General features: G+C 39.6%; 1 protein-coding gene and 1 long non-coding RNA gene across 5 annotated transcripts in view; one reads left to right on the top strand and one right to left on the bottom strand.

Moving 5' to 3' along the window:
- LOC311097817 (macrophage mannose receptor 1-like) overlaps positions 1-17,987 on the top strand; it is a 38,088-nt gene extending 20,101 nt beyond the window's left edge. Inside the window, exons 7-13 of one of the 4 annotated variants that reach the window (XM_084137694.1) lie at positions 4,874-5,245; positions 5,339-5,683; positions 6,229-6,597; positions 6,905-7,314; positions 7,610-7,686; positions 7,929-8,570; positions 8,684-9,759. In XM_084137694.1, coding sequence (XP_083993820.1) covers positions 4,874-5,245; positions 5,339-5,683; positions 6,229-6,597; positions 6,905-7,314; positions 7,610-7,612 — 1,499 coding nt within the window. In that variant the 3' untranslated portion in view covers positions 7,613-7,686; positions 7,929-8,570; positions 8,684-9,759. Of the gene's footprint in view, positions 1-4,873; positions 5,246-5,338; positions 5,684-6,228; positions 6,598-6,904; positions 7,315-7,456; positions 7,687-7,928 lie in introns of those variants that run through there. The other 3 variants (XM_084137693.1, XM_084137691.1, XM_084137692.1) reach the window with 3 other exon arrangements.
- A 2,920-nt stretch (positions 17,988-20,907) lies between these two features.
- Positions 20,908-22,434, bottom strand: LOC311097822. Its single transcript, XR_014609332.1, has 3 exons — positions 22,073-22,434; positions 21,611-21,764; positions 20,908-21,054 (listed from the first exon to the last, which is right to left on the bottom strand). It is a non-coding gene; the product is annotated as an uncharacterized lncRNA (long non-coding RNA).
- Between the last annotated feature and the right edge of the window lie 2,180 nt (positions 22,435-24,614).

Genomic DNA, 24,614 nt, shown 5'->3' with positions numbered 1-24,614 from the left:
AGAGCATGGCCCACACTCGACCGAGCTCTATCAATTCAGCGGCTCACCGCATCGTTCAAAGAGGGCTACAGTGTACCCCTCCGAACATTTCAGAGGACTTTGGGCCTTATGGCTTTGGCATTATCAGTATTCCAACTAGGCCTACTGCGTATGCGACCTCTTCAGTTGTGGCTAACACCTCAAGTACCAGCCCATGCATGGCGCTCGGGCCTTGTGAACATCAGGGTGGACCAGCGCTGTATCAAAGACCTGGACCCCTGAAAAAACACCAGCTGGTACCAGCAGGGTGTGAGCATGGGTATGGTTTCAGAGAGGAGGGTCATTTCAACAGATGCTTCCAACTCCGGTTGGGGAGCCCTGTATGAGGCCTGCCTCCGGCCTCTGGTCGAGCTTGGAGAAACGCCTACACATCAACTGCCTCGAGATGATAGCAGTTTTTCTAGCCCTAAAAACCTTCCTCCCATATCTGGCGGGACACCGTGTCTTGGTCCGCACGGACAACATGCGGCCTCAGGTCTCGCAACCTGTTCGCCATAGCCACACAGCTACTGCTATGGGCTCAAGCCAACCTGCGCTCACTTAGGGCAGCTCACGTGCCGGGCACGATGAACATAGGAGCAGACATGCTTTCTCGGGGCAATGTTCCGCTCCACCCCCAGACGGTTCTCCTGTTATGGGAGGTCTTCGGGAAGGCAGAAGTAGACCTCTTCGCCTCAGAAGACAACTGTCACTGCCCAATCTTCTTTTCAAAGAGCAGGGATGCGCTGGCCCACGTGTGCGTTTCCTCCGGTCTCAATGCTCCCCCAGGCCATCGAACGGATCAGGAAGACCAATTGCGCTGTCCTCCTTGTAGCCCCCCTCTGGCAAACCCAGATTTGGTTCCCAGAGCTGATGCAGCTGTCTGCGATAGCTCCGTGGCCAATTCCGCTGAGGAGCGACCTCCTCACGCAGGCAAACAGGACTATCTGGCACTCCATGCATGGCCCCTCAACGGGTACCCCAGGACCTCCCAGAAGGTGTCCTGAATACCATTATGGAGGCTAGAGCTCCGTCTACTAGGCGCCTCTACCACCTTAAATGGTCAGTGTTCTCCAGCTGGTGTTTAGCTCGGAACCTCGACCCACATATTTGCGAAGTACCAACGGTACTCTCTTTTCTCCAAGAGCTGCTGGACACGGGACGCTCCCCCTCCACGCTCAAAGTGTATGTGGCAGCTATCGCAGCCTTTCATGTGCAAGTGGCTGGCTCTTCTTTAGGTAAAAGCGACCTCATCGTTCGCTTCCTTAAAGGAGCCAGAAGGCTCAACCCGCCTCGGCCACCTTCAGTGCCGGCCTGGGACCTTTCTCTGGTTCTACGAGCTCTTAAGGGACCTCCCTTCGAGCCACTTCAGTCGGCTGATCTAAGACCCCTCTCTCTTAAAACCGCTCTGCAGTTAGCACTGGCGTCAGTAAAAAGAGTTGGGGACTTACAAGCGCTCTCCACGAGCGCTTCCTGTCTTGAGTTCGGGCCTAATGACTCCAAAGTCTTCCTTAAACCAAGACACAGATATGTACCGAAGGTGCTCTCAATGCCGTTCAGAGCCCAGGTTATCTCTCTATCAGCTCTCCCAGTTTCGGGAGAAGATAGTGATGCTCTCACGCTCTGCAGAGAGCTGCAGAGCTCTGCCCCATCAGAGCTCTGAGAATATATTTGGAGCGTTCGGCCTCTTTCAGGCAGTCTGAACAGCTCTTTGTCTGTTTCGAAGGCCGCACCAAGGAGCTGCCGGTCACGAAACTCACATTATCTAGATGGATAGTAGATGCTATCTCTCTGGTATACACCTCACTGGGCTTCCCGTGCACCATAGGTGTAAGAGCTCACTCCACAAGAGGCATGGCTTCCACTTGGGCATGGTCCAGTGGAGTCCCTATCGAAGACATTTGTGCGGCGGTCGGCTGGTCCGCTCCGTCCACATTTGCAAGATTTTATAACCTGGAGGTGCCTGTCTCCAGCCGCGTCCAAATTGGTGCACTCGAGGTTGGCAGGGCGCCAAGCGCTCCCATTGGACCGCACGCCTCTGCTAACTCGCCATAGGTTTGTGCAGTTGCCGCAGCGCAGCCAATCAGCCTCGCTCAGACGAGCTATGATGCTCTCGCTGTGCAGCTGCAATGCATTTTAAAATAAAGGCTTCAATATTCTCAAGAAAAGGAGTTTTCCCACAGCGTTTGCAACGCAGTACTCGTTCCCTTATCTCTAAGGGAACCGAGGTTACGTAAGTAACCAAGTATGGTCATGAATGCATGAACCTTTCTGCATCAGAAACAGATAGCATGTTCCGGAGTTTAGCGATGTTTCTGAGGTGGAAAAAGGCTGTTTTTGTAACTTATGAAGTATGATTTTCAAAAGATAAGTTGCTGTCTAATATAACGCCCAGGTCTTTAACTGTAGAGGATGAAGTTACAGTACATCCTTCCAAATGCAAGTTCTATTCTGAGAGATTCTGTGAACAGGTTTTTGGTCCAATAAGTAATACCTCAGTCTTAGCTGAATTTAATAGAAGAAAATTACAGGTCATCCAATATTTTATATCATTAACACACTCTGTCAACTTAGATAATTTAGAGAATTCATCTGGTCGTGAATAAATATATAACTGAGTATCATCGGCATAACAGTGGAAATGAATTCCATGTTTTCTTATAATATTACCAAGTGGCAGCATATATATTGAAAATAGCAGAGGGCCTAACACAGATCCTTTCAGCACTCCATAATTTACTGGCATAGTCTCAGATTTTTCCTCATTTATAGACAAAATGGTAATGGTCTGATAGATACAATCTAAAACACTTTAATGCCTGTCCCTGAATATCAGTGTAATTTTGTAATCGATCTAATAGTATTTAATGATCTATAGTGTCAAACGCAGCACTAAGATCAAGTAAAACTAGAGATATAGCCTTGGTCAGAATCTAGAAGTAAGTCATTTGTAATTTTATCGAGCACAGTTTCTGTGCTATGATGGGGCCTAAATATAGACTGAAATTTTTCATACATATTATTATTTTGTAGAAAAGAGCCTAATTGAGAACTTTTTCTAGTATTTAAGACATAAATGGAAGATTTGAAATGGGTCTGTAATTTGCTAATTCATTTGGATTTAATTGTGATTTCTTTATGAGAGGCTTAATAACTGCCAGCTTGAATAAACTTGGAACATAACCTAGAGATAAAGATGAGTTAATAATATTGAGAAGAGGCTCTTCTGCTACTGGTAACAACTCTTTCAGTAATTTAGTGGGTATTGGATCTAATAAACATGTTGTTGGTTTAGATGCAAAGATGAGTTTATTTAGCCCTTCCTGTCCTATAGTTGTAAAGCACTGCAATTGTTCTTGAGGGGCGATAATTGAGGCTGAATCATAAGATGCTGTCAAAGGTAGTACATTTACAATTGTATTTCTGATGCATTCGATTTTCTCATTGAAGAAATTCATAAAGTCATTACTACTAAACTGTAATGGCATAATTTGTCCAGGTGATGTCTGTTCATTTGTTAATATCGCCGCTGTACTAAATAAAAATCTTGGATTGTTTTGGTTATTTTCTATTAGTTTGCAGAGATGCCCTGGCTGCTTTGAAAGCCTTTTTTATATAACAAGTGCTGTCTTTCCACGCGATTCTAAAAACCTCTAGGTGAGTTTGTTTCCATTTACACTCTAGATTATGAGTTTCTCTCTTGATAGCTTGAGTAATACTGTTGTAACATGGTGCAGTACTTTTCTCTCTAACCTTTTTTAATCTGATCGGTGCAACAGTTTCTAATGTACTATCGAAAATGGTGCAAATACTGCTAATAATTTCCTCCAGTTCATTTGTGTGTTTGGGTACACTGAGAAGCTGAGACAGATCAGGCAGGTTATTTGTGAATCTATCAATAGTATTTGGGAGAATTGTTCTACCTGGCCGATAACGCGGTGCGACATGGCAAACTTATTGCATACTTAGTATGCACGTTACAAGGTAGTGCACGTTACTCTATGATGATATCAGCACTTTGTGGTTGGATATCTATATTGGATTGGTTTCATGCGATATAATTAAATCTAGTGTATGATTAAAACGATGGGTGGGTCTAGTGCAGTGGTTCCCAAACCTGTCCTGAAGGACCCCCAACACTGCACGTTTTCTTTGTCTCCCTAATCAAACACACCTGATTCAACTCATCAGCTCATTAACCCAAGTGATAATGAGCTGATGTGTTGAATCAGGTGTGTTTGATTAGGGAGACAAAGAAAACGTGCAGTGTTGGGGGTCCTTCAGGACAGGTTTGGGAACCACTGGTCTAGTGACATTTTGCTTGACCCCAAAGGAGTTTAGTAAATATGTAAGCCCCTAACGCATAATTTGAATTATCTACGTGAATGTTAAAATCTCTGTCAATCAAAGCTTTATCGACGTTGACCAATAGGTCTGAGAGAAAATCCGCAAACTCTTTTAGGAAATCAGCATAGGGCCCTGGAGGTCTGTATACGGTAGCCAAAGCAAGAGATAGTAGGGATTTTTTTTCTTATATCTGAGAGTGTAACATTTAGGACAAGTACTTTATTATGATTATGATTTCACTTTTCTAACTTTAGTTAGTGTGTAATGTTGCTGTTTGAGCATAAACAACATCTGTAAAGTTACAACACTCAAGTTCAAAGCAAAGGAAGATATTTCCTTTTAAAGAAATCGTTTTTTAAGGACTACAACAAACAGCTGGTAGGAACTACACAACATTCCTCCAGTGATGTCACTAACCCTAAAATTTACATAAACCCCGCCCCTGGGAACACTCAGTCCATGTTGAGAAGAGGAAGAGTGCTCAAGCTGTCACATCTGTCTTTCACAGGAACCTGCACACAATCTTCATGTACCCGCCAGTATCACTTTGTGTCTGAGTCTAAGACCTGGACTGAAGCTCAGAGACACTGCAGAGAGAATTACACTGATCTGGCCACCATTGATAACATGGAGGAAATGAAAAGGCTCTTTAATACAGTACGTGGCACTTACTATGGCTCAGCTTGGATTGGACTCTATGATGATCTGAACAGTTGGAAATGGTCTCTGGATAATGCAACATTAAGAGGATTTAAAAGCTGGTATGTCCAGCAACCAGTGAACTCAGGTGGACAGAGTCTGTGTATTTACATGTCATATTACCAAGGAGCTTGGAATGAAGCCTCTTGCTACTATACACTTCCATTTGTTTGCTATGATGGTGAGAACTGCCGTTGGACTGTTAAACAAGTAATTATATCAAAATATTTATGATACCATGATATAACCCCTTTTTAAAATTTCTTCACCACAGGAACAGCGAATGCTAGTGCAAGTTATGTGTTGGTTTCCCAGTCTAAAACCTGGACTGAAGCTCAGAGTTACTGCAGAGAACATCACACAGACCTCGTCAGTATCAGGAACGAGATTGAAAACTACAGGGTTCAGTCTTTATTTCAGTATTATTCCTCTTTTTGGATTGGACTGTCCAGAACCAGATCTTGGTCAGATCAGAGCAACTCTTCATTCAGTAACTGGAGGACAGGACAGCCAGATAATGCTGGAAACAGTGAATACTGCACTACAGTGTCATTTAGTGACTCTGGGAACTGGACAGATGAAAACTGCAATACTGCATTACCTTTCATTTGCTACAGTGGTGAGTATTACGTGCACCTCCGTTAAGAAACGCACAAGGTTGACTTTTAAGTGTACACCACTCTCTGGCAGACAGACTTGAATTGATTTAGAAATTATTTAGAAATGTTATTCAACATTGCCAGATTTATTTTTTCATCATATTTTTTGAAAATATGTGTAACACTTTACAAAAAGATTACATTTGTTATCATTAGTTAACTACATTAGTAAATATGAACTAACTATGAAAAATACTTCTAAAGCATTTATTAATCTTAGTTAATGTCAATTTCAACATTTATTAAAAAAACATATTATTATTAAAAAAAAATTTAATGAACCTGAGCTATGAACACATCTATGTTAATGTTAGTTACATATAGTTCTGTATGTGACTAATGTTAACAATTAATACATTGATTTTAACAAATGTTAGTTAATGCAAAACATGACATAACTAGTGGCACTTTATTGTTACCAAAATGTCCTTACAAGTAACCTTAATGATGCACTTAATGTAACTTTTTAACTTTTATTCTTACCCTTTTTTCCCCACCTTGCCAGCATTAGCGTCATCCCACCAGTATCACTTTGTAAATGAGTCTAAGACCTGGACTGAAGCTCAGAGACACTGCAGAGAGAATTACACTGATCTGGCCACCATTGATAACATGGAGGAAATGAACAGTCTGATTTACACAGTTAATGGGAGTTACAATGGTTCAGCCTGGATTGGACTGTATGATGACGTGAACAGCTGGAGATGGTCATTGGAAAACAATGATTTCTATCAGGAAGGAGAGAGAGATTTCAGGAACTGGTTCCATGAACCAAACAACATTCTTGGCAATGAACTGTGTGTTTACATGGATAATGATGGAAACTGGTATGATGCATCATGTGAATATTTGTACAGATTTGTCTGCTATGATGGTAAGACATTCCAATTAAACATTTTTTATATATATATATATATATATATATATACATATTTAGTTTCCTTTCAGTGAAACATTAATCAGTAAGTCAAAGTCTCAACAAATGTTACTGTCACTATTGTGGTAAGATCTCTAGAACAGTCTTAGCTTAGTTGGCTTGGATCAAAACACAAGTATACTCTATACTAATATAAAAATTCTAAATGTAAATGGATTTTATATGTAAATGTATGCATTTAATATATGGTTGACTAAGTAACAAATGATCGGACTTGGTTTTTAAATGTATATTTTTTTCTTAGGTAGAGAAAACGCTTCTCAGAATTATGTTTTTGTATCTGAGGGAAGGACCTGGGCTGGGGCTCAGAGCTACTGCAGAGAGAAATACACTGACCTGGCCAGTGTGAGAAATGAGACAGAGCGTCAACAGATACTAAGCATTACACGTTATTATGGTTATTATTATGGTAATGCTGTATGGATTGGTCTGGACAGAAACAGACTGTGGTCAGATCAGAGCAACTCATCCTTCACATATTGGCTGCCATATACTCCAGGTGATGTTGCACAACCAGATAATGGTGCAAATATCCCAGGACAGCAGGGAGTTCAACACTGCACAGCTGTGTCTTTAAAATACTTTGGTCAGTGGACGGATGAAAGATGCTTTGCCAGTTTGCCTTTCTTCTGTTACAGTGGTAAGCATGAAAATGTGGATGTAAATGTGGATTCTGTAAAATAAAAAGAATAGAACTTCTGTATCAAAAGTGTAACATGCTAAAGTGTTGCTAATGCCAGTCTTCCGTTTGCTTTTTGATGAACCTGATGACCATCATATCAACACACCTTTTTAGATGAGTATGGTATGTTTGTGTAGATATGTGATCCATTTCTTTCTTCTGTTAACTTTAATCTTAAAACATAATGTATATTGTTAAACTGTAATACATAATTGTATGAATTATGACTCCTGACCTGTTTTTGTTTTTATTATAATTATTGATCAGTGATGGGAATGCGAGTAGAAGTTACAAGTCTAGAAAATTTGTCAGAGTCTCAGATTGAAGAGCTGGTGATTATGCAGGTAAGTAACTCAACAGTCACAATCATTAATTTACAACAATAAAAATGTATCTTTTTTTTATACATAAACATTGTATTATATATATTATTCAGTTAATTGATACTACATATAACTTCCTATATAAACTTATAAAAAGGCAACAGTGCAATACATATTTTAAAGTCTTAATAAATTAATGATAATTAAATGATATATGACTGAATGACATATCAGCACATGATAGGTTTGTCATATATTTTCAGTTACAAGAGGAGCTGATCAGACTTGGACTTCCCAACAATGTGACCATGCATTTGAGAGACTATCGTAAGATCAATCCCTGACGTAGGAGGACAGTGCTTTGCATTTTCCAACAAATACAGTTGTGTGTTCAATACTTAATCAAGCATGAAATTATATAGTCTATAAAGATTTTTACAAATGAATGATCCAGATTTTGTTTTTCCAAAATGTTATGTCATTGGCATGTGTTGTTTAATGGACCTATTAAATCAGTGAAGGGTTTTTTTATAAAAATACTAACAATGAATGTAGCTTGATTTTCAATGTCAGAGATGTACAATTATAACACAGTACAGTACAGTGTACTCATTATACTATTGTTGACATGAATGTGATATTTTGATCTGAAAATGATTTTTGTAAGATGATGAGTGTAACTGATTGCTAATTTGCTTGAATATAAGGTCTGTACCGATTTATGTGTTTAGTTATTTTGAAGGACTTTTATTATGATACGGCCTTAACGTGCACCAACACGTGTATAAAGCACGCTGTGTTTCCGCCTTGTGCAGTGCGCACACTTTCGTGAAGGATGCAGCTTAATGCATGACGGTTTTCTTCCCCCCCATGAAGTTTTGTGCATCCCATTTGAGGGTTATAAGGTAAACGAAGTGTAATGTTTATCATTTTTGTAACTGTATCGTTTTATTGTGATGTTGGTTAATGTGTTGGAGTGACAGTGTTTGTTTGTTTTATTGTTTTTGTTTTGCTGTAGCTCTTACGGTGTCTACATGAGTGTCACGAATAAAACGCTAATGGAAACATCAGTTTAAGGAGTAATTTGACCATCATTCAAGTGGGGTAGCTACAGTAAGAGCTTGGCCATTCGTCGTTCGACTCTGCTGCGTTAATGACTGGTGTCCATGCCGACGGGTCTTTAAGAAGTGGATGTTCACGGGCAGCAGGTCGATTTCCGATGGTCAAATGTGGTTCGTTTATGGATAACTACGGCTGAAATCAAGGATTAAACGATATACTACGGATTGCGAAAGACTGTGTTCTTCTTCAGGTGACATTTATCCCTCCACGCACTTCTACAGCAGTAAAAGGATATTAAGGTGAAACATTTAACCAACTATAGACATTTTCTTCAAGTTTAATACAAGGGTTGAAATGTTTAAAGCCTTTTGAAAGACCAAATCCTTTGTTGTGTTTGAAGAAGGGATATTTATACGAGTTTTAAAGGAAATATCTGTCTTTAAAAAGGGTTATTTAAAACGCTTGATATTAATGTTTGAGGCTACATGATTACTGTTTTGTAATTTAAATGACTTTTTAACTGTGCTGGACATCTTATATTATTGTGTGTGTTAATCTGGTAATTTTAAAATGACTGAGTCAAATAATTGTGTTGATATTGTTGAATGTGAAGGGCTGATTAATAGTCTCCAACATGATATTGAAACCCTTAATCATAAATATATCAAACATCAACAGAGAGTTTAAAGAGACAACATATAATAGAGACAATTGAGACTAAAGAACAAACTTTGAGTGAACTTAAAAGTAAACTTCAAGAAGATTTAGCAGAATCTCAAGGTCCTCGACGTTCTGTTCGTCCACGAAATCCTACAGAAAAAATGCTTGCATTTCAAAAAGATGAAATTCAGAAGAGAGAAAGAAAGCTTATTTCCATGTACGAACAATGGAAAATGTCTGCACGTAAGGCTAGAAATCAACTCAAGTCTGATATTACTGAGAGCCAGCTAGCAACTCTAATTGACACCTTGGAAGAGGAAAAGGAGAAAGTTATGCATATCTATGTTGAAGTTAGAAATTATGTCACGCCATCTACTGAACTGAGACGTCGTATTGATGCTTGTGAGGCTGTGACAACAGAAATAATAAAAGTTGCTTATGAAAGAATATCAGGCATTGATGAATTTGATGTAGAACAAGTAAAACATCGCTTGAAGGATTTGCTTGAATCTAGCCATGCTCGTTCTATCTATGGCTCTACTGTTTCTCGAATTAGCCATAAGTCTAGTGCTCGGTCAAGTCATCGTTCTGCATCTTCATGTGTAGCATCAAAACATGCCGAAGCAGCTGCAGAATTGGCGGCAAAGGAAGTGGAGTACAAAATGCTGATGGAGGAAAATAAACGGAAGGAGAAAATTCACGAGTTGCAAGAGAGACAAGAAAGAGACCTAGATGCTCAAAAACGTGAACTAGAGCAGTTACAGGCGGAAAAGGATTTAAAAGTAGCACAGGCAAGGTTCGAGGTCTATAATCGGATAGCAGTGCAGGAAGTTGATAATCCTTCAATAAACCGGGTTATCAGAGAACAACATTGCCTGCCTCCAAGCTTTTCTAGCCAACCTGCTAATGACATATCTCCATCTCAAAATGAACTGCCTTTTCTTGTTCAAGCCCTACAAGACAGCATAAATTTGAACAGATTGCCAGCTCCAGAGCCCTTTGTGTTTAATGGTGATCCCATTCAGTATGTTGAGTGGAAGGCTTCCTTTATGTCATTGATTGATCGAAAGAGTATATCTGCTGCTGACAAACTTTATTATCTAAAAAGGTATGTGGGTGGATCGGCACGCAAAATCTTGGATGGTACCTTCTACAGGAGTGACGACGAAGCTTATAAGGATGCCTGGAGCAAATTAGATCAAAGGTATGGTCAATCATTTGTTATTCAACGTGCTTTTCGCCAGAAGCTTGCAAATTGGCCAAAAATTCAATCAAAGGATGCTATTGGACTTAGAGAATTTTCGGATTTTCTTAACGCCTGTCAAGATGCCATACCTCATGTTGCAAGTTTACAAATCTTAAATGACTGTGACGAAAACCAAAAGTTAGTTCAAAAACTACCTGAATGGGCTGCTTCGCGTTGGAATCGACAAGTTACACAAACCTTGAGAGACAATAAGGATTTTCCTGACTTTAAGACCTTTGCAGCATTTGTTTCGTTAGAAGCAGAGATTGGTTGTAATCCAGTCACATCATCTTACGCTCTCAGCTTAACATCTGTTAACAAACAAACTTTCAGAGAGTCCAAAGGAAATAAGGCTAATGTCTTAAATACTCAGACTGATTTGGGACTTAACAGACCAAAGATCATCAAGAAAAATGTCAAACCTCCCTGCGTGTTTTGTCAAGATCCTCAACATCAGCTCTATGATTGTTCCAAATTGATGACCAAGACACTAGCAGAACGACGGACATATGTGAAGGAAAACAATCTTTGTTATGGATGTTTGAAAACTGGCCATAGTGTAAGAGACTGTCGTCATCGCCATTCCTGTAACTCATGTAAAGGGAAACATCCTACTTGCCTTCATGATGATAACTTCACCAAAAGAGAAAGGCTAGTTCCATTAACTGCATCTGCTCCAAGGTTAGAAGATGAGTCGACAGCCGTTCTGTCTCTGAGTGTGGCCGGAAAGGGATCATCTTATACATCGATGGTTGTGCCAGTATGGTTATCATCAAGCAACAATGTGAGTACAGAAAAACTTGTTTATGCCTTGCTCGATTCACAGAGTGATACAACCTTTATCGACCAAGAAGTGAGCAATGTCTTGCAGGCAGATAAATTTCCTGTCAAGTTAAAACTGACCACTATGACTGGAAAGGACACCATAGTGAAGAGTGAAAGGATTTCAGGACTTCGTGTAAGGGGTTATAGTTCTGCTACTTATATTGAACTCCCCCCTGTTTATACTAAAGATTGTATTCCAGTCAACCATGCACATATACCTACGTGTGAAACAGCCAAACTTTGGAATCATCTTTCTGCAATTGCTGAGGAGATACCCTCTTTAAAGGACTGTGAAGCTGGTCTTTTGATTGGCTATAATTGTGCTAGAGCGCTGGCACCAAGACAAGCGATTTTAGGAGAGAATGATGAACCTTATGCTGTCAAAACTGATTTGGGTTGGAGCATTGTTGGACCTTCATTACCCAGGCTTGACTCTTCAGGTATCACTAGTCTTTGTCATAGACTTTCTGTTAAGGAAATTCCTTCATTGACTCCAGCAGATGCTATACGCATTTTAGAATCTGATTTTAAAGATGCTAATGATGATGAAAAAACTCTTTCTCAAGATGACATCATCTTTTTGAACAAATTAAGTGATGGTATAAAGAAAAATAGCTCTGGACACTATGAAATGCCTCTACCCTTTAAAGAGAGACCTAATTTGCCAGACAACAGACAACTTGCTCTTGTGAGACTTAACCATCTAAAGAGAAAATTGTTAAAGGACCAAAGGTACAAAGAGCATTATGTGAAATTTATGGAGGAGGTCATTGACAGAGGAGAGGCAGAGGAAGTTAAAGATGGAGGGAGTCAAGGTGAAAAATGGTATGTTCCTCATCACGGTGTTTATCACCCGAAGAAACCAGACAAGCTGAGAGTTGTTTTTGATTGTTCTGCGAGGTATGATGGAATAAGTTTAAATGATCATCTTTTACAAGGACCTGACTTGATGAACAATTTGACCGGTGTTCTTCTCAGATTTCGCCAGCACCCTGTTGCTTTAATATGTGATATTGAGAAAATGTTTCATCAGTTCCATGTGCCTGAAGCAGACAGAGACTTTCTGCGTTTCTTGTGGTGGAGAAATGGAGATTTAAAAGAACAACCTCGAGAGTACAGAATGACAGTTCATCTCTTTGGAGCGTCTTCATCTCCAGGATGTGTGAACTATGGATTGAAGCATTTGGCTGAAGGTAACAAAGATCAGTACCCTTTGGGATTTCAGTTTGTAATGAATGATTTCTATGTAGATGATGGTGTTACAAGTGTACAAACAACAGAGGATGCAATTCAACTTGCTCAAGAAGCCCGAGACCTTTGTGCCATTGGTGGCCTTAGACTTCACAAATTTGTGTCCAATTATAATGCTGTGCTGGAAAGTATTCCTCCCTCAGAACGAGCAATCAATGTAAAGGAACCTGATCTCTCATTTGATTCCTTGACAGAGCGAACATTGGGGATTCAGTGGAACATTGAACGTGATTGTTTCAAGTTTGATATTTCTCTCAAGGAACAGCCAGCAACTCGACGTGGAATCTTATCTACGATTGCATCATTGTATGACCCATTAGGGTTCTTAGCTCCATTCATTTTTCATGGAAAGAAAATACTTCAGGAAGTATGCAGACATGGTACAGGTTGGGATGACACACTGAAAAATGAGTTGCAGCCAAGTTGGGAGTGCTGGAGAAGAGATTTGGGCAACTTGAAGAAAGTGAATATTCCCTGCACATATGCTCCTCCTGGGTTTGGAAAGGTAACAGAAGTAGAGCTGCATCATTTTTCAGATGCTAGTACTAGTGGCTATGGACAGTGCTCATATCTGAGGTTGAAGAATGAAAGTAAAGATGTCCATGTTGCTCTAGCCATGGGGAAGTCTCGTGTATCTCCTTTAAAGATTACAACTATTCCAAGGTTGGAGTTGACTGCTGCAGTCGTTTCAGTAAATGTTAGTAAAATCCTTAAGCAAGAACTTCGGTATCCTGACATCACAGAGTTTTTCTGGACTGACTCCAAGGTTGTTCTGGGATATATCAATAATGAGGCCAGACGATTTCATACATTTGTTGCTAACAGAGTACAAAGGATTCATTTAAGTACAGTTCCGCAGCAATGGCGGTATGTTCCAACAAGGGACAATCCTGCAGATCATGTCTCAAGAGGTCTCACTGTTGATGAAATGATTTCATCTGACTGGTTCACAGGGCCGAGGTTTTTATGGAATAAGGATATGGTTCTTCCCGCCAACGAGATTTCAGAATTACAACTAGGTGACTCTGAAGTCAGATGTTCTCAAACGCTTAACACAAAAGCAGTGGAACAGGAAACTATTGTAATTCGCCTGTCAAAGTTCTCGTCTTGGTCTCAGGTAATACGAGCAATTGCACGTATTCAACGATGGATTCGCAAGGATAAGTCAAACAGACTTTCTACAGTTGAGGAAAGAGAAAAGGCTGAGTGCCTCATAATCAAACTTCTGCAAAAACATGTGTTTGAAATTGAATTGAAAACATTAAGTAAAGGTATCCAATTGTCATCTCACAATGAATTGTGCAACCTTGATCCATTTCTTGATAGTGATGGTGTGCTTAAGGTGGGAGGAAGACTTCGCAATTCTTCTATTTGTAGTCTACTCAAACATCCTACAATTATCCCCAAAGACCATCACATTACAAAATTGATCATAGCTGACTGCCATGAAAGAGTTAAACATCAAGGCAAAGGATTTACCATCAATGAGATTCGTTCAAGGGGGTTTTGGATTCCAGGCATCAATCGTGTTGTAGCATCTCATGTGCGTAATTGTGTTACCTGTAGAAAACACAGGCGTCCAACAGAAGAGCAAAAGATGGCTGACTTGCCTTCAGAGAGAGTGAATCCTTCTCCACCATTCACTTACTGTGGTATGGATTGTTTTGGTCCATTTTCTGTGAAACTAGGACGAAAGGTGCACAAAAGATATGGATTGATCTTTACTTGTCTGTCTTCTCGTGCCATTCATATTGAGATGCTTGATTCAATGTCAACAGATTCCTTCATTAATGGCTTGCGCTGTTTTATTTCCATACGTGGAGCCGTGCGGCAGATTAGATCTGATCAAGGGAGCAACTTTGTGGGGGCTAAGAATGAGTTGGCTGAAGCACTCCAAGAACTTGACACTGAGAAGCTGAATAACTTCTTGGCTTTGAATCAGTGCGACTTTGTGATGAATGCACCATGTGCAAGTCATACAGGAGGTGTATGGGAGCGACAGATTAGGACTGTCAGAAGTGTCCTCCAGTCTACACTTTCAATTGCTTCTGAAAGGGTTGATGATTCATCTTTAAGAGCGTTCCTCTACGAAGCTATGTCAATCGTAAACAGTCGCCCACTCACTGTCAACAATTTAAGCGATCCAAATAGCCTTGAACCCATAACGCCAAATCATTTTCTTACCATGAAATCCACTATTGCTTTACCTCCTCCAGGCAAGTTCACTAAAGAAGATCTTTATGCCAGAAAAAGGTGGCGCCATGTCCAATATCTTGCTGAACAATTCTGGAGTCGCTGGCGTAAAGAGTATCTCTCAAATATTGCAGTCAGACAGCGTTGGCACACCCCTAAGAGAAATTTGTTAATAGGGGACATAGTGATTGTCAAGGACAACGATCTACCTAGACACAAATGGTTGTTAGGTAGGATTGTAGAAACAACCATAGATTCGGATGGACTTGTGAGGAGAGTTAGGGTTCATCTTGGTGACAAAGATCTTGGAAAGAAGGGAAAACGTCTAGGGAAGCTTTCTGTAATTGAACGTCCTGTTCAGAAATTGGTTTTACTGTTGGAGACTTGTTAAAGTTTTTTTTTTTGTTATTATTACTATTATTATTATTTTTTTTATTGTTTGAAGTGTCATTGTAATTTTGAAATCATTTGTTTATTATAACTCATGATTTGGTGGGAGTGTAACTGATTGCTAATTTGCTTGAATATAAGGTCTGTACCGATTTATATGTTTAGTTATTTTGAAGGACTTTTATTATGATACGGCCTTAACGTGCACCAACACGTGTATAAAGCACGCTGTGTTTCCGCCTTGTGCAGTGCGCACACTTTCGTGAAGGATGCAGCTTAATGCATGACGGTTTTCTTCCCCCCCATGAAGTTTTGTGCATCCCATTTGAGGGTTATAAGGTAAACGAAGTGTAATGTTTATCATTTTTGTAACTGTATCGTTTTATTGTGATGTTGGTTAATGTGTTGGAGTGACAGTGTTTGTTTGTTTTATTGTTTTTGTTTTGCTGTAGCTCTTACGGTGTCTACATGAGTGTCACGAATAAAACGCTAATGGAAACATCAGTTTAAGGAGTAATTTGACCATCATTCAAGTGGGGTAGCTACAATGAGCACCTATCAGAGGTGGGCACAAATACATAAAAAAATATTTTGTTACAAACTACAAATACTGGCTCATGAAATGTAACAAAATAAAACACAAAATACTGATGTGAAAAATGTATTTAAATAAAATACAAGTAATTAGTATTTTGAAAATACAAAAATACTCCCACAATAATCTTGTCTTTTTTTTTTGTATTACTGAAAGGTCAATAACACAAATAGTAGCAATAACACAAATATGAGAAATGTGTAAATTCAAAATGGCGAAGTAGCAAAAAAAAAGAGACAGAGAATTTGTCACAAAATCAAAATTCCATTTTAATCATAATATGTGTGGGTTTGTTTTACACACAAGACTCTAACTGCCCTGATCGCGTATGCCTTTTCCATAGTAGAATCGCGCTGCGTGCGCAATTATTGGAAAACTATAGGATTGATGTAGCCTGACTTCGTCATACTCATATTCTAGGCAGAGTGTGAGTCTGATACTGCTCCATAGGGCTTTGATTATGAGGCGTGTCTTAACCGAACCAGGAAAAAACAACAACTCTGCACTCAATTGGATAGACCTACAACCAATCAGAGCAACGCAGTAAGTGATGTATGTTGAGCGACGCATAGTTGTCAACAGAGCTCAACTGCACACACGCAGGAAGAAGTAGTAAAGTAATGAGTAAAGTAATAATAAAGCACTCCATGAGTGCGGCCAAAGGAGAAACCACAATGACCACAGAGTTTTCATTGCGTCCCATCTTCTTAGCGACCATCGGAGTCAGCTGATAAATTAAACTTTTGCCGAATCCCGTAGGAAGGACGGCAAACACATATTTCCGATCGACATATGCCTTGATTGCGGTTCTCTGTTCGTCTTTTAAAATGAATGCGCTGTCGATTTCTTTTATAACAGACGTGATAGCGGAATCTAAACATCTCAATTCTCCTGCTGCAGTCATCTTTGTTGAAAACCTTTGGTGACGTGGGTGATTACGTAACCGCAGATCATCTGTCCATCATCGATTAAAGCCCGTCCTGGCAATTTGATTGGCTCGGCCTTCTGGGAGCCGAGCATAATTACTCCTCAACGGATCGAGTCCAGACCGAACTTCCCGACCAAAAAATGTTGTGGGCGGGGTTCGGGCTGGCACCCAGGCTAGGATTGGTGATTATTTTATACAAAATCCGACGGAATATCAATATTTCTCATATGTAATACGTTTAAAAACGTGTAAAACCTGCAGATGGATGTTATATTGTGAACGCTTGCTTAGTATGGAGATTTCAGTGGAGTTACGAAAGACGCGCTGTTTCATAATAGGTATGAGGTACTTTTATGAATGACAACACAGTGCATTGATCTCATAAGGCACAATTATTTTCTCTATAATGCTGTTCAGTGTGCAATATGTGTGTGTGTGTGTAGACTATATTTTTCACAAAACACTTTACCTTAAAGGGATAGTAAGTTCACCCAAAAAGGAAAATTCTGTCATCATTTACTTATCCGCATGTTGTCCTAAACCTGTATGAGTTTCTTTCTTCTGTTGAAGTAAAAAGAAGATATTTTGAAGAATGTTGGTAACCAGACAGTTGACGGAAGCCATTGACTTCCATAGTAGGAAAAAAAATACTATGGAAGTCAATGGCTAGGCTACTGTCAACTGTTTGATTACAGACATTCTTCAAAATATCTTTTTTTGTGTTCAGCAGAAGAAGGAAACTCATACAAACTATCCCTTTAATGCCGTTTTTAAGAGGAGCAGCACCACTTCTTCTCCTGTGTTCAAAACATAGACTGTAAAAAAATATGGACGTAGTGTCCGTGACGTCACCCGTAGGGGTTCAAAACTCATTCACTTCTTGGAGAGAGCCCGGTCTACAGGGTGTCACGTGATTTTCGTGCATCTAACCTGGACATTGCCATTGCCAACATCAGACCGAAAATATGGCAAAATCATTTACTATGGTGATAAGCATATGGTGATTTTTCTTAAGTATTTAAGTATTTGAAATACTCTAAATACACTCCCTCAAAATATTTTGTTACAAACTACATTTTATTTTTTCCACACCTGCAAAATACAAATTACAAAATACACTAAAGTAATTAAATACGTATTTAAAATACATTTAATTGAAATACTGCCCATGTCTGGCACCTATTAGGTGATATTAGGCACCTATCTGTCATTAGTCTCTCATTTAATCTACACCAAAGCATCAGCATCAAGAGTTACGCCACAGGTTTGACATCAGCAACATCAAATGCCTTTGGCTCGCACTTGTCTTGTGACTGATTGCACATGCCAACTTTGATACAAATATTTTTGAAATGACACTGCCTTTTGACTACATTCACAATACAACCGTATTTAATAACAGGTGTGACTCGCAAACTACCCTGTTTCACAGCATTTTACATACAGTATTTGACTTTAAGCGGCATGAACAAGTAACCGATGTCAATCCCCTTTGATAAATAAATACTGAAAAGAGAGAGGACAAACAACATTTAAAATACAGTATTTGTTCAGGAGGTGAGGAACATCTCATTTAAAAAATTGTCTGAAGTTTAAAATCATTGGTTACCCGTAAGCCAATCACATAACGTTTGGTTATGGCGTGTGTTATGCGCATGCTCAGCCGCATCTAACTTCCACTGTAAACACATGTATGATGCGAAAACAAAACCATCGAGCGAAATACTGGAGTGAACGTGGCTGTGAATGACTTTTGCAGATTATGTGAAGTAAATAGGCTTGTTTGAGATGCGCCTTGCCTCGCCTGAAATGTAGGCGAGAGTAGGCGGCTGCAGTGAGAGGAGGAGTGAAAAAAGCGCAGGCAAGCCGGACAGTTCTCTCTTCTCGTAGTGGATCTGACACCTGCGAGATCAAAGACGGATATCGCGGGATTCACGGGATTCACGCTCGTGCCCAGTGTTGCTAATAAATTGGATGGAATTTAAGTTCTGTTGCTTTTATATAAAAAAAAAATATAATGAACAAGACACCCAGGGCCTGTACCATGAAGCCGGATTAGGTGGCTAGCCAGCTATGTTTCAGCTTAGTTTCCGCCAACCCTGGGTTTTAGGTACTATGAAAGTAGCTCGGCTTTATTCGGTGTTCGTTGCCATGGTATCTTACGCTGCACGGCTAACCTACTCCGGGGCAGGTTATGTTCTGGATTCAAGATCTCAGACCGAAGTTTGACCAATCAGCTGAGAGCAAAGAAACATATAGGTGACGTAACTTATTCCAAGTGTCTGTTGCAATGACTTCACCTTTTCTTCCAAATCCGGTGGACATCTCAGCGCAAATTGTTTGACGAGCACTTCGTAGAGAAAGAGTTTTTAGCCAGACAAAATCCCCTTGCCTTAACTGATAGTTAGTTGTATGAAAGATACAGATTTTCCGCGGAAGCAATGTCTTATCTTTGCGAACTTCTTGAGCGGCACATAAAGAATTTAACACGTCGAATTCATGCACTTACTGTACCGCAAATTGTATTGCGTTGCATTTTTTTTTTTTTTTTGCAAGTGGTACCAGTGTTGTGTACTCGAGACTCGGTCTCGGTCTCGAGACCATATTTTAATGGTCTCGGTCTTGTCATGGACTCGTGTCCATTTTGACTCGGAATTGACTCGTACTCGAACATATTAGGACTCTGACTTATTCCCGAGTCCACTCGAGTCCCATTTAAAATTATTTCATGATTATTTCACCTACTATGTGGCCTTTTTACCATTACAGTGTACATGGTTCCATGGTATATATATATGGTGCCAATTTTATTGTCACCACCAAATATTTTACATATTCTTGAAGATATCTTTAGGTCTGGTTTTTAGACCCAACCTTAGGTTATCCAACCTCTCTGGTCTCGGTCTCGACTCGGACTCGACTCTCTCTGGTCTCGGTCTCGACTCGGACTCGACTCTCTTTGGTCTCGGTCTCGACTCAAACTCGACCCTCTCTGGTCTCGGTCTCGACTCGGACTCGAGTGAGCTGGTCTCGACTACAACACTGAGTGGTACATTCTTGCACGGTGGGTGACGCACAGAAGCTATAGGGGAAAACATATGTTTGTCAAACCATTTGCAAGGTGGTCCTCGCTCTGCAGGAGTACATGAAAAATTTAATTAATAATGTTCCCCGGACATTTATCGACCATGTCCATAAAAGAGGGCTTTTATAAAATTGCCGGTAAGATATATTATAGGGTGACATCACATGAACATTTTTTTTTTTTTTTCTCAAAAAGCAAATTTCACAAATATAATATACAATATAATACATGTTAAGAATTATTTTGAATCTTTTTTTATTATTCTTCTGATAATCTTATGATAGGATTCCCAAGTCATTGCAACATGTATGCAGTCTATTGCTCCAATCTCCACTGCTCTAGGGAACATGAGGCAGATTGTGTTAATAGGAAGTCCTATCACTGCCTTAATGTTCAGGTAGAGATGATGTGAATATGTGAGATGATTATTTTCTGTGAGATGAATCTTTAAATTAATAGTAACTTTAACAGATATAACAATGATCTACTAAACATTTCATCTGCAGACGACTTGTGGTCATGAACATATGATCAAGTTTGGATGCCAAATGGCCTGGCTCCAGTGCTTGTCTTACAAATTTTCCATGAGTCTGTGTTGTGTCAGCGCTTTGAGGAAAGCAAGTTAAATTTGGTACAGTACAAAACACTGTTCATTTAAACTAAGATAGAAAAACCTACACAATAACCCCCTATCATGACCCTCAGATAGGGCCACAGCACCGCTTCAGTGTGGCCCTCAGTAAAACCAGAGTGAAGATAGAGATGACCTTTGGCCTCCTAAAGGCACATTTCAACTGTGTTCGGCGCTTCAGAGTCACCAGAGCGGGCATCACAGATAGTGGCTGTATGTGCCATTCTGCACAATATAGCCACCAGTAGAAAGGAGCGAGAAACGCCACAAAGCCAGCTTCTCCCCGATGAAACTGACCCGATCACACTTGACCACCCAGCTGGTGCAGATGTAGAACTATATACATACTGAGATCAGTTTTATCCAGCTGTTTGTTTGGAGCCTCCTCAGCTCACAGTCAGCTCCTTTAGTGTGCAGTCTAGTTCAAGTCTCCTTTAGTGTGCAGTCTAGTTCAAGTCTCCTTTAGTGTGCAGTCTAGTTCAAGACTCCTTTTGTACAGGGCCCTGACTGAGTCTGTTTCCACCTGAAACATAATTCCACCACAAACATGATCATTACAAGTTTTCTGGAGGCTCATCAAAATCACAAAAAGTTCCTTGACTTCCTGCAAACACAGGACTGACTGTAATTTATGTCAAGGGTTTTAAATCCTTACACATTTCTTCTGAAGCTCATTGAGGTAGAGGCCTCAGTTTCTGGGTCAGGTTGTGAAAAATCCTACAAAAGAGATGTGCAAGGGCCAGTCCCTTTTTTATGCCACACATTCAAATGTTTGCCATAATAAAAAGCCCAGTGCATTCACATCAGCAACTGTCTGAGAACACACAGACAGAGTGTCTTCATCATTTCCTCCACCCTAATAAATACAAATAGGCCAATGTAAAGCATAACTGTTGTAAAGCAGGTTATGTTTGGTGTTCTGTCTGCTGCATACTGACCTCTGTGTGTGTGTGTGTGTGTGTGTGTGTGTGTGTGTGTGTGTGTGCTAGCTTCAACAGGGACACGGTATTTCCCTGCAGAACATACAGTCAGCCATATTTAAAACTTAAAAAAAAAGTAGTAATGTATTGCAGACGTACCCAGTGTTACTTGCTTAGAGGAGCCAGCACCAGGGTCAGACTGTACAGCACCTGTAATCCCATCCATAATCGGCCGTCCCTTATTGCCTACTCAGAGCCAACTCCTCCGCCAGTGTATTCTGGTTTTCTGAATTTAACTCTTTATTTCTGTTTGCTGCAAACAAGTGTGATAAAATGTTCACAAAAGTAATAAAAGGTTGTGGTAAATACTCTTTGAATTAACTCCTTGAAATAACCACTTTGAATTATATTTTTATATTTTGTCTTTATCTGCTGCCAAGAACATTTGGAGTTGGGGTTGCATCTAAAAATCTAAAAATCAATGAATATTAATCTTTCTTAGTACATACATGCACATTTTTTTATATATTATAAAAATAATCTATAGGCTATATTACACATATAGGCATACATATACATACATAATTTTACATAAATATAGAACGTATTTGTTTAACTTACACATTAACCATCAGCAATCTTTCTCCAACAGTCTTCTCTTGCTTTGGCAGCAGAGACCGTATTGTTTCGAGCTTGAAATACATATTTAAATTAATCGTAATTATGAATGATTATCTCTTGCTCCTCCGCGGAAAAATATATCGCTCTCGCTCTACCCGCGATTGGTTGTTCAGTGTCGACGTCACTCTTTTATGTGCACGCGCGCGTGGAGTAATCATAGCTTAAGGATCAAAGCCTGAGTTGACAAAGAAAGTTGATGAGCTGCATCATGGTACCAATAAAGCCTGATTGCATCGGTTTGGTTTTGTCAACTCAAAACTAATCCTGTAACCCCGAGTTTGTTCAGCTACCTTCATGGTACAGGCCCCCAAAGTAGCCTACTTATTTAATTCCATTCCAAATACATAAAAAAAACCTTTAAGTAATTGCAACAAACAAAATGTAAGTTGTATTTACTAAAAAAGTCTGTGTAAAGTTGACAAAAACTCCTTAAATACAACAGTAATAACAACAAGAAAATGTAAGTTGGATTTACTAAATTGTTTGTGTTGACAATTTAAATGTTGCATGGACTAAATAAATCCTAGTAAAGTCACTATTACATATACATAATGTTATGTTGTATGAATTAAAGAAATCCTGGTAAAGTCACTATTACATACTTAATGTTATGTTAAATTTACGTACATTTAGTGTGCAATAAACATTTAATGATTTCAGTTGCTTTGTAATTACAATACTTTGCCATACAAGTGTTCAAGAAAACCGTTAAATAATCAGACTACTATTTTTCAGAAACAAATAGCTTTTTATTTGCAATTCAACCAAGTCTTAAAGGAGCCGTATGTAAGATTGTGGCCAAAACTGGTACTGCAATCACTTTCAAATTACTGTAGAGCAGTGTATCCCCTCCCCCCTGACTCGAGGTTGCTAGATAGGCTGCAGGATCCAGCAGGAACGTAGGCTGCTACAAGGAGCTTTAAACTAGAGCAGAGCTGGCAACCCGGATGCCGAAACACTACTGACTTCGTGATTGGTAGATAGGTGGAGGGTGGCACTTCAGGCCAAAACACAGCATGACAACATCAACATCAGTTGAGGGCTGCAACTATCACTTTTTAAATGACAATATCCTGGCTGGACTACTGTTGTCAGTGATATAAGTATTTGAAATGAACATGATTTCTTAATGTCTAGTGACATATCAGGGCCATTTTATGATTAATTGAAATACATTTCTTACATACAGCTCCTTTAAGCTTGTAATTTTTTGTCTTTTTTTTAAAAAATAAATTAAAATTATAAGTGCTACAGAACTTGACCCTTATAGAAAGGAATATTTATGACTGGCATGTTTTTTTATACATAAAAACAAAAACAATATAAACAGCAGCATTGTACTGGAATGAGAACTAAACATCGATGAATTATTCCACAAGTTTGTTTGCTTGCATCAAGTTCCATTAACACCTTTTGAAGAAACTCAAAGGTATACTTGAGATCAGATGGATAGCTCAGATTCAAGCTATATATTACTGCCAAGAGGAGAGCACAAGCCTTGGTGACATCTCCTAGCTGCTGAAGCACTTTCACTCCTTCAACAAGGATCCCAACATCCAATGGTGGTTGTTCAGGTCGTTCACCTTCAGCTCGGACAATGAAAATACCAGTGACAGTATTAACCATGTCTCTCTTAGCTTTCTCCAAGTCATTGTCCTAAAACAAACAACAAAAGTTAAACAGTTTTAAAACATGAAACTTACTTTGACAACAACACTTCCTATATTAATATCATAATGAATAGAAGAGCTTTAAAGGAACACGCCGACTTTTTGGGACTTTAGCTTATTCACCTTATCCCCCAGAGTTAGATAAGTCCATACATCTCCGTGCGTGCTGTAACTCTGTCTGACGCACCCACCGCTAGCCTAGCTTAGCACAAAGACTGGAGGTAAACGGCTCCAGCTAGCATATTGCTCCCAATAAGTGACAAAATAACGCCAACATTTTCCTATTTACATGTCGTGATTTGTATAGTCACAGCGTGTACAAATAACAAGGTCACATGAGACACAGACATCTTCTAACCGTATACATACTGGGAACTATATTCTCAGAAGTCGAAGCACTGCTACTTCTGCGGAGTGATTTACTCCAATTCTGAGCGAACTCTGATCCTCACCATGGGGCTTCTCAGGCGCTGCGAGCAAATCACTCCGCCCAAGTAGCAGTGATTCGCCTTCTGAGAATATAGTTCCCAGTATGTATACGGTTAGAAGATGTCTGTGTCTCATGTGACCATGTTATTTGTACACGCTGTGACTATACAAATCACAACATGTAAATAGGAAAATGTTGGCGTTATTTTGTCACTTATTGGGAGCAATTGGGTCAATTTTTTATTTTATTTTTTATTTTTTACAGATTGGGCTTTGGTCGGACTCGGGCTCATTTAGCTTTTCTCCTTTCATCGTGGCCATAATATACGTGCAGAGTGCAGGCTACTGTATGAAATATTGTTATATTGATAATATTATAAATA

The sequence above is a fragment of the Abramis brama genome (genome assembly GCF_963993115.1).
Source record: "Abramis brama genome assembly, chromosome: 15".
NCBI classification, from domain to species: Eukaryota; Metazoa; Chordata; class Actinopteri; order Cypriniformes; family Leuciscidae; genus Abramis; species Abramis brama.
This window is presented reverse-complemented; position numbering and strand designations above follow the sequence as displayed.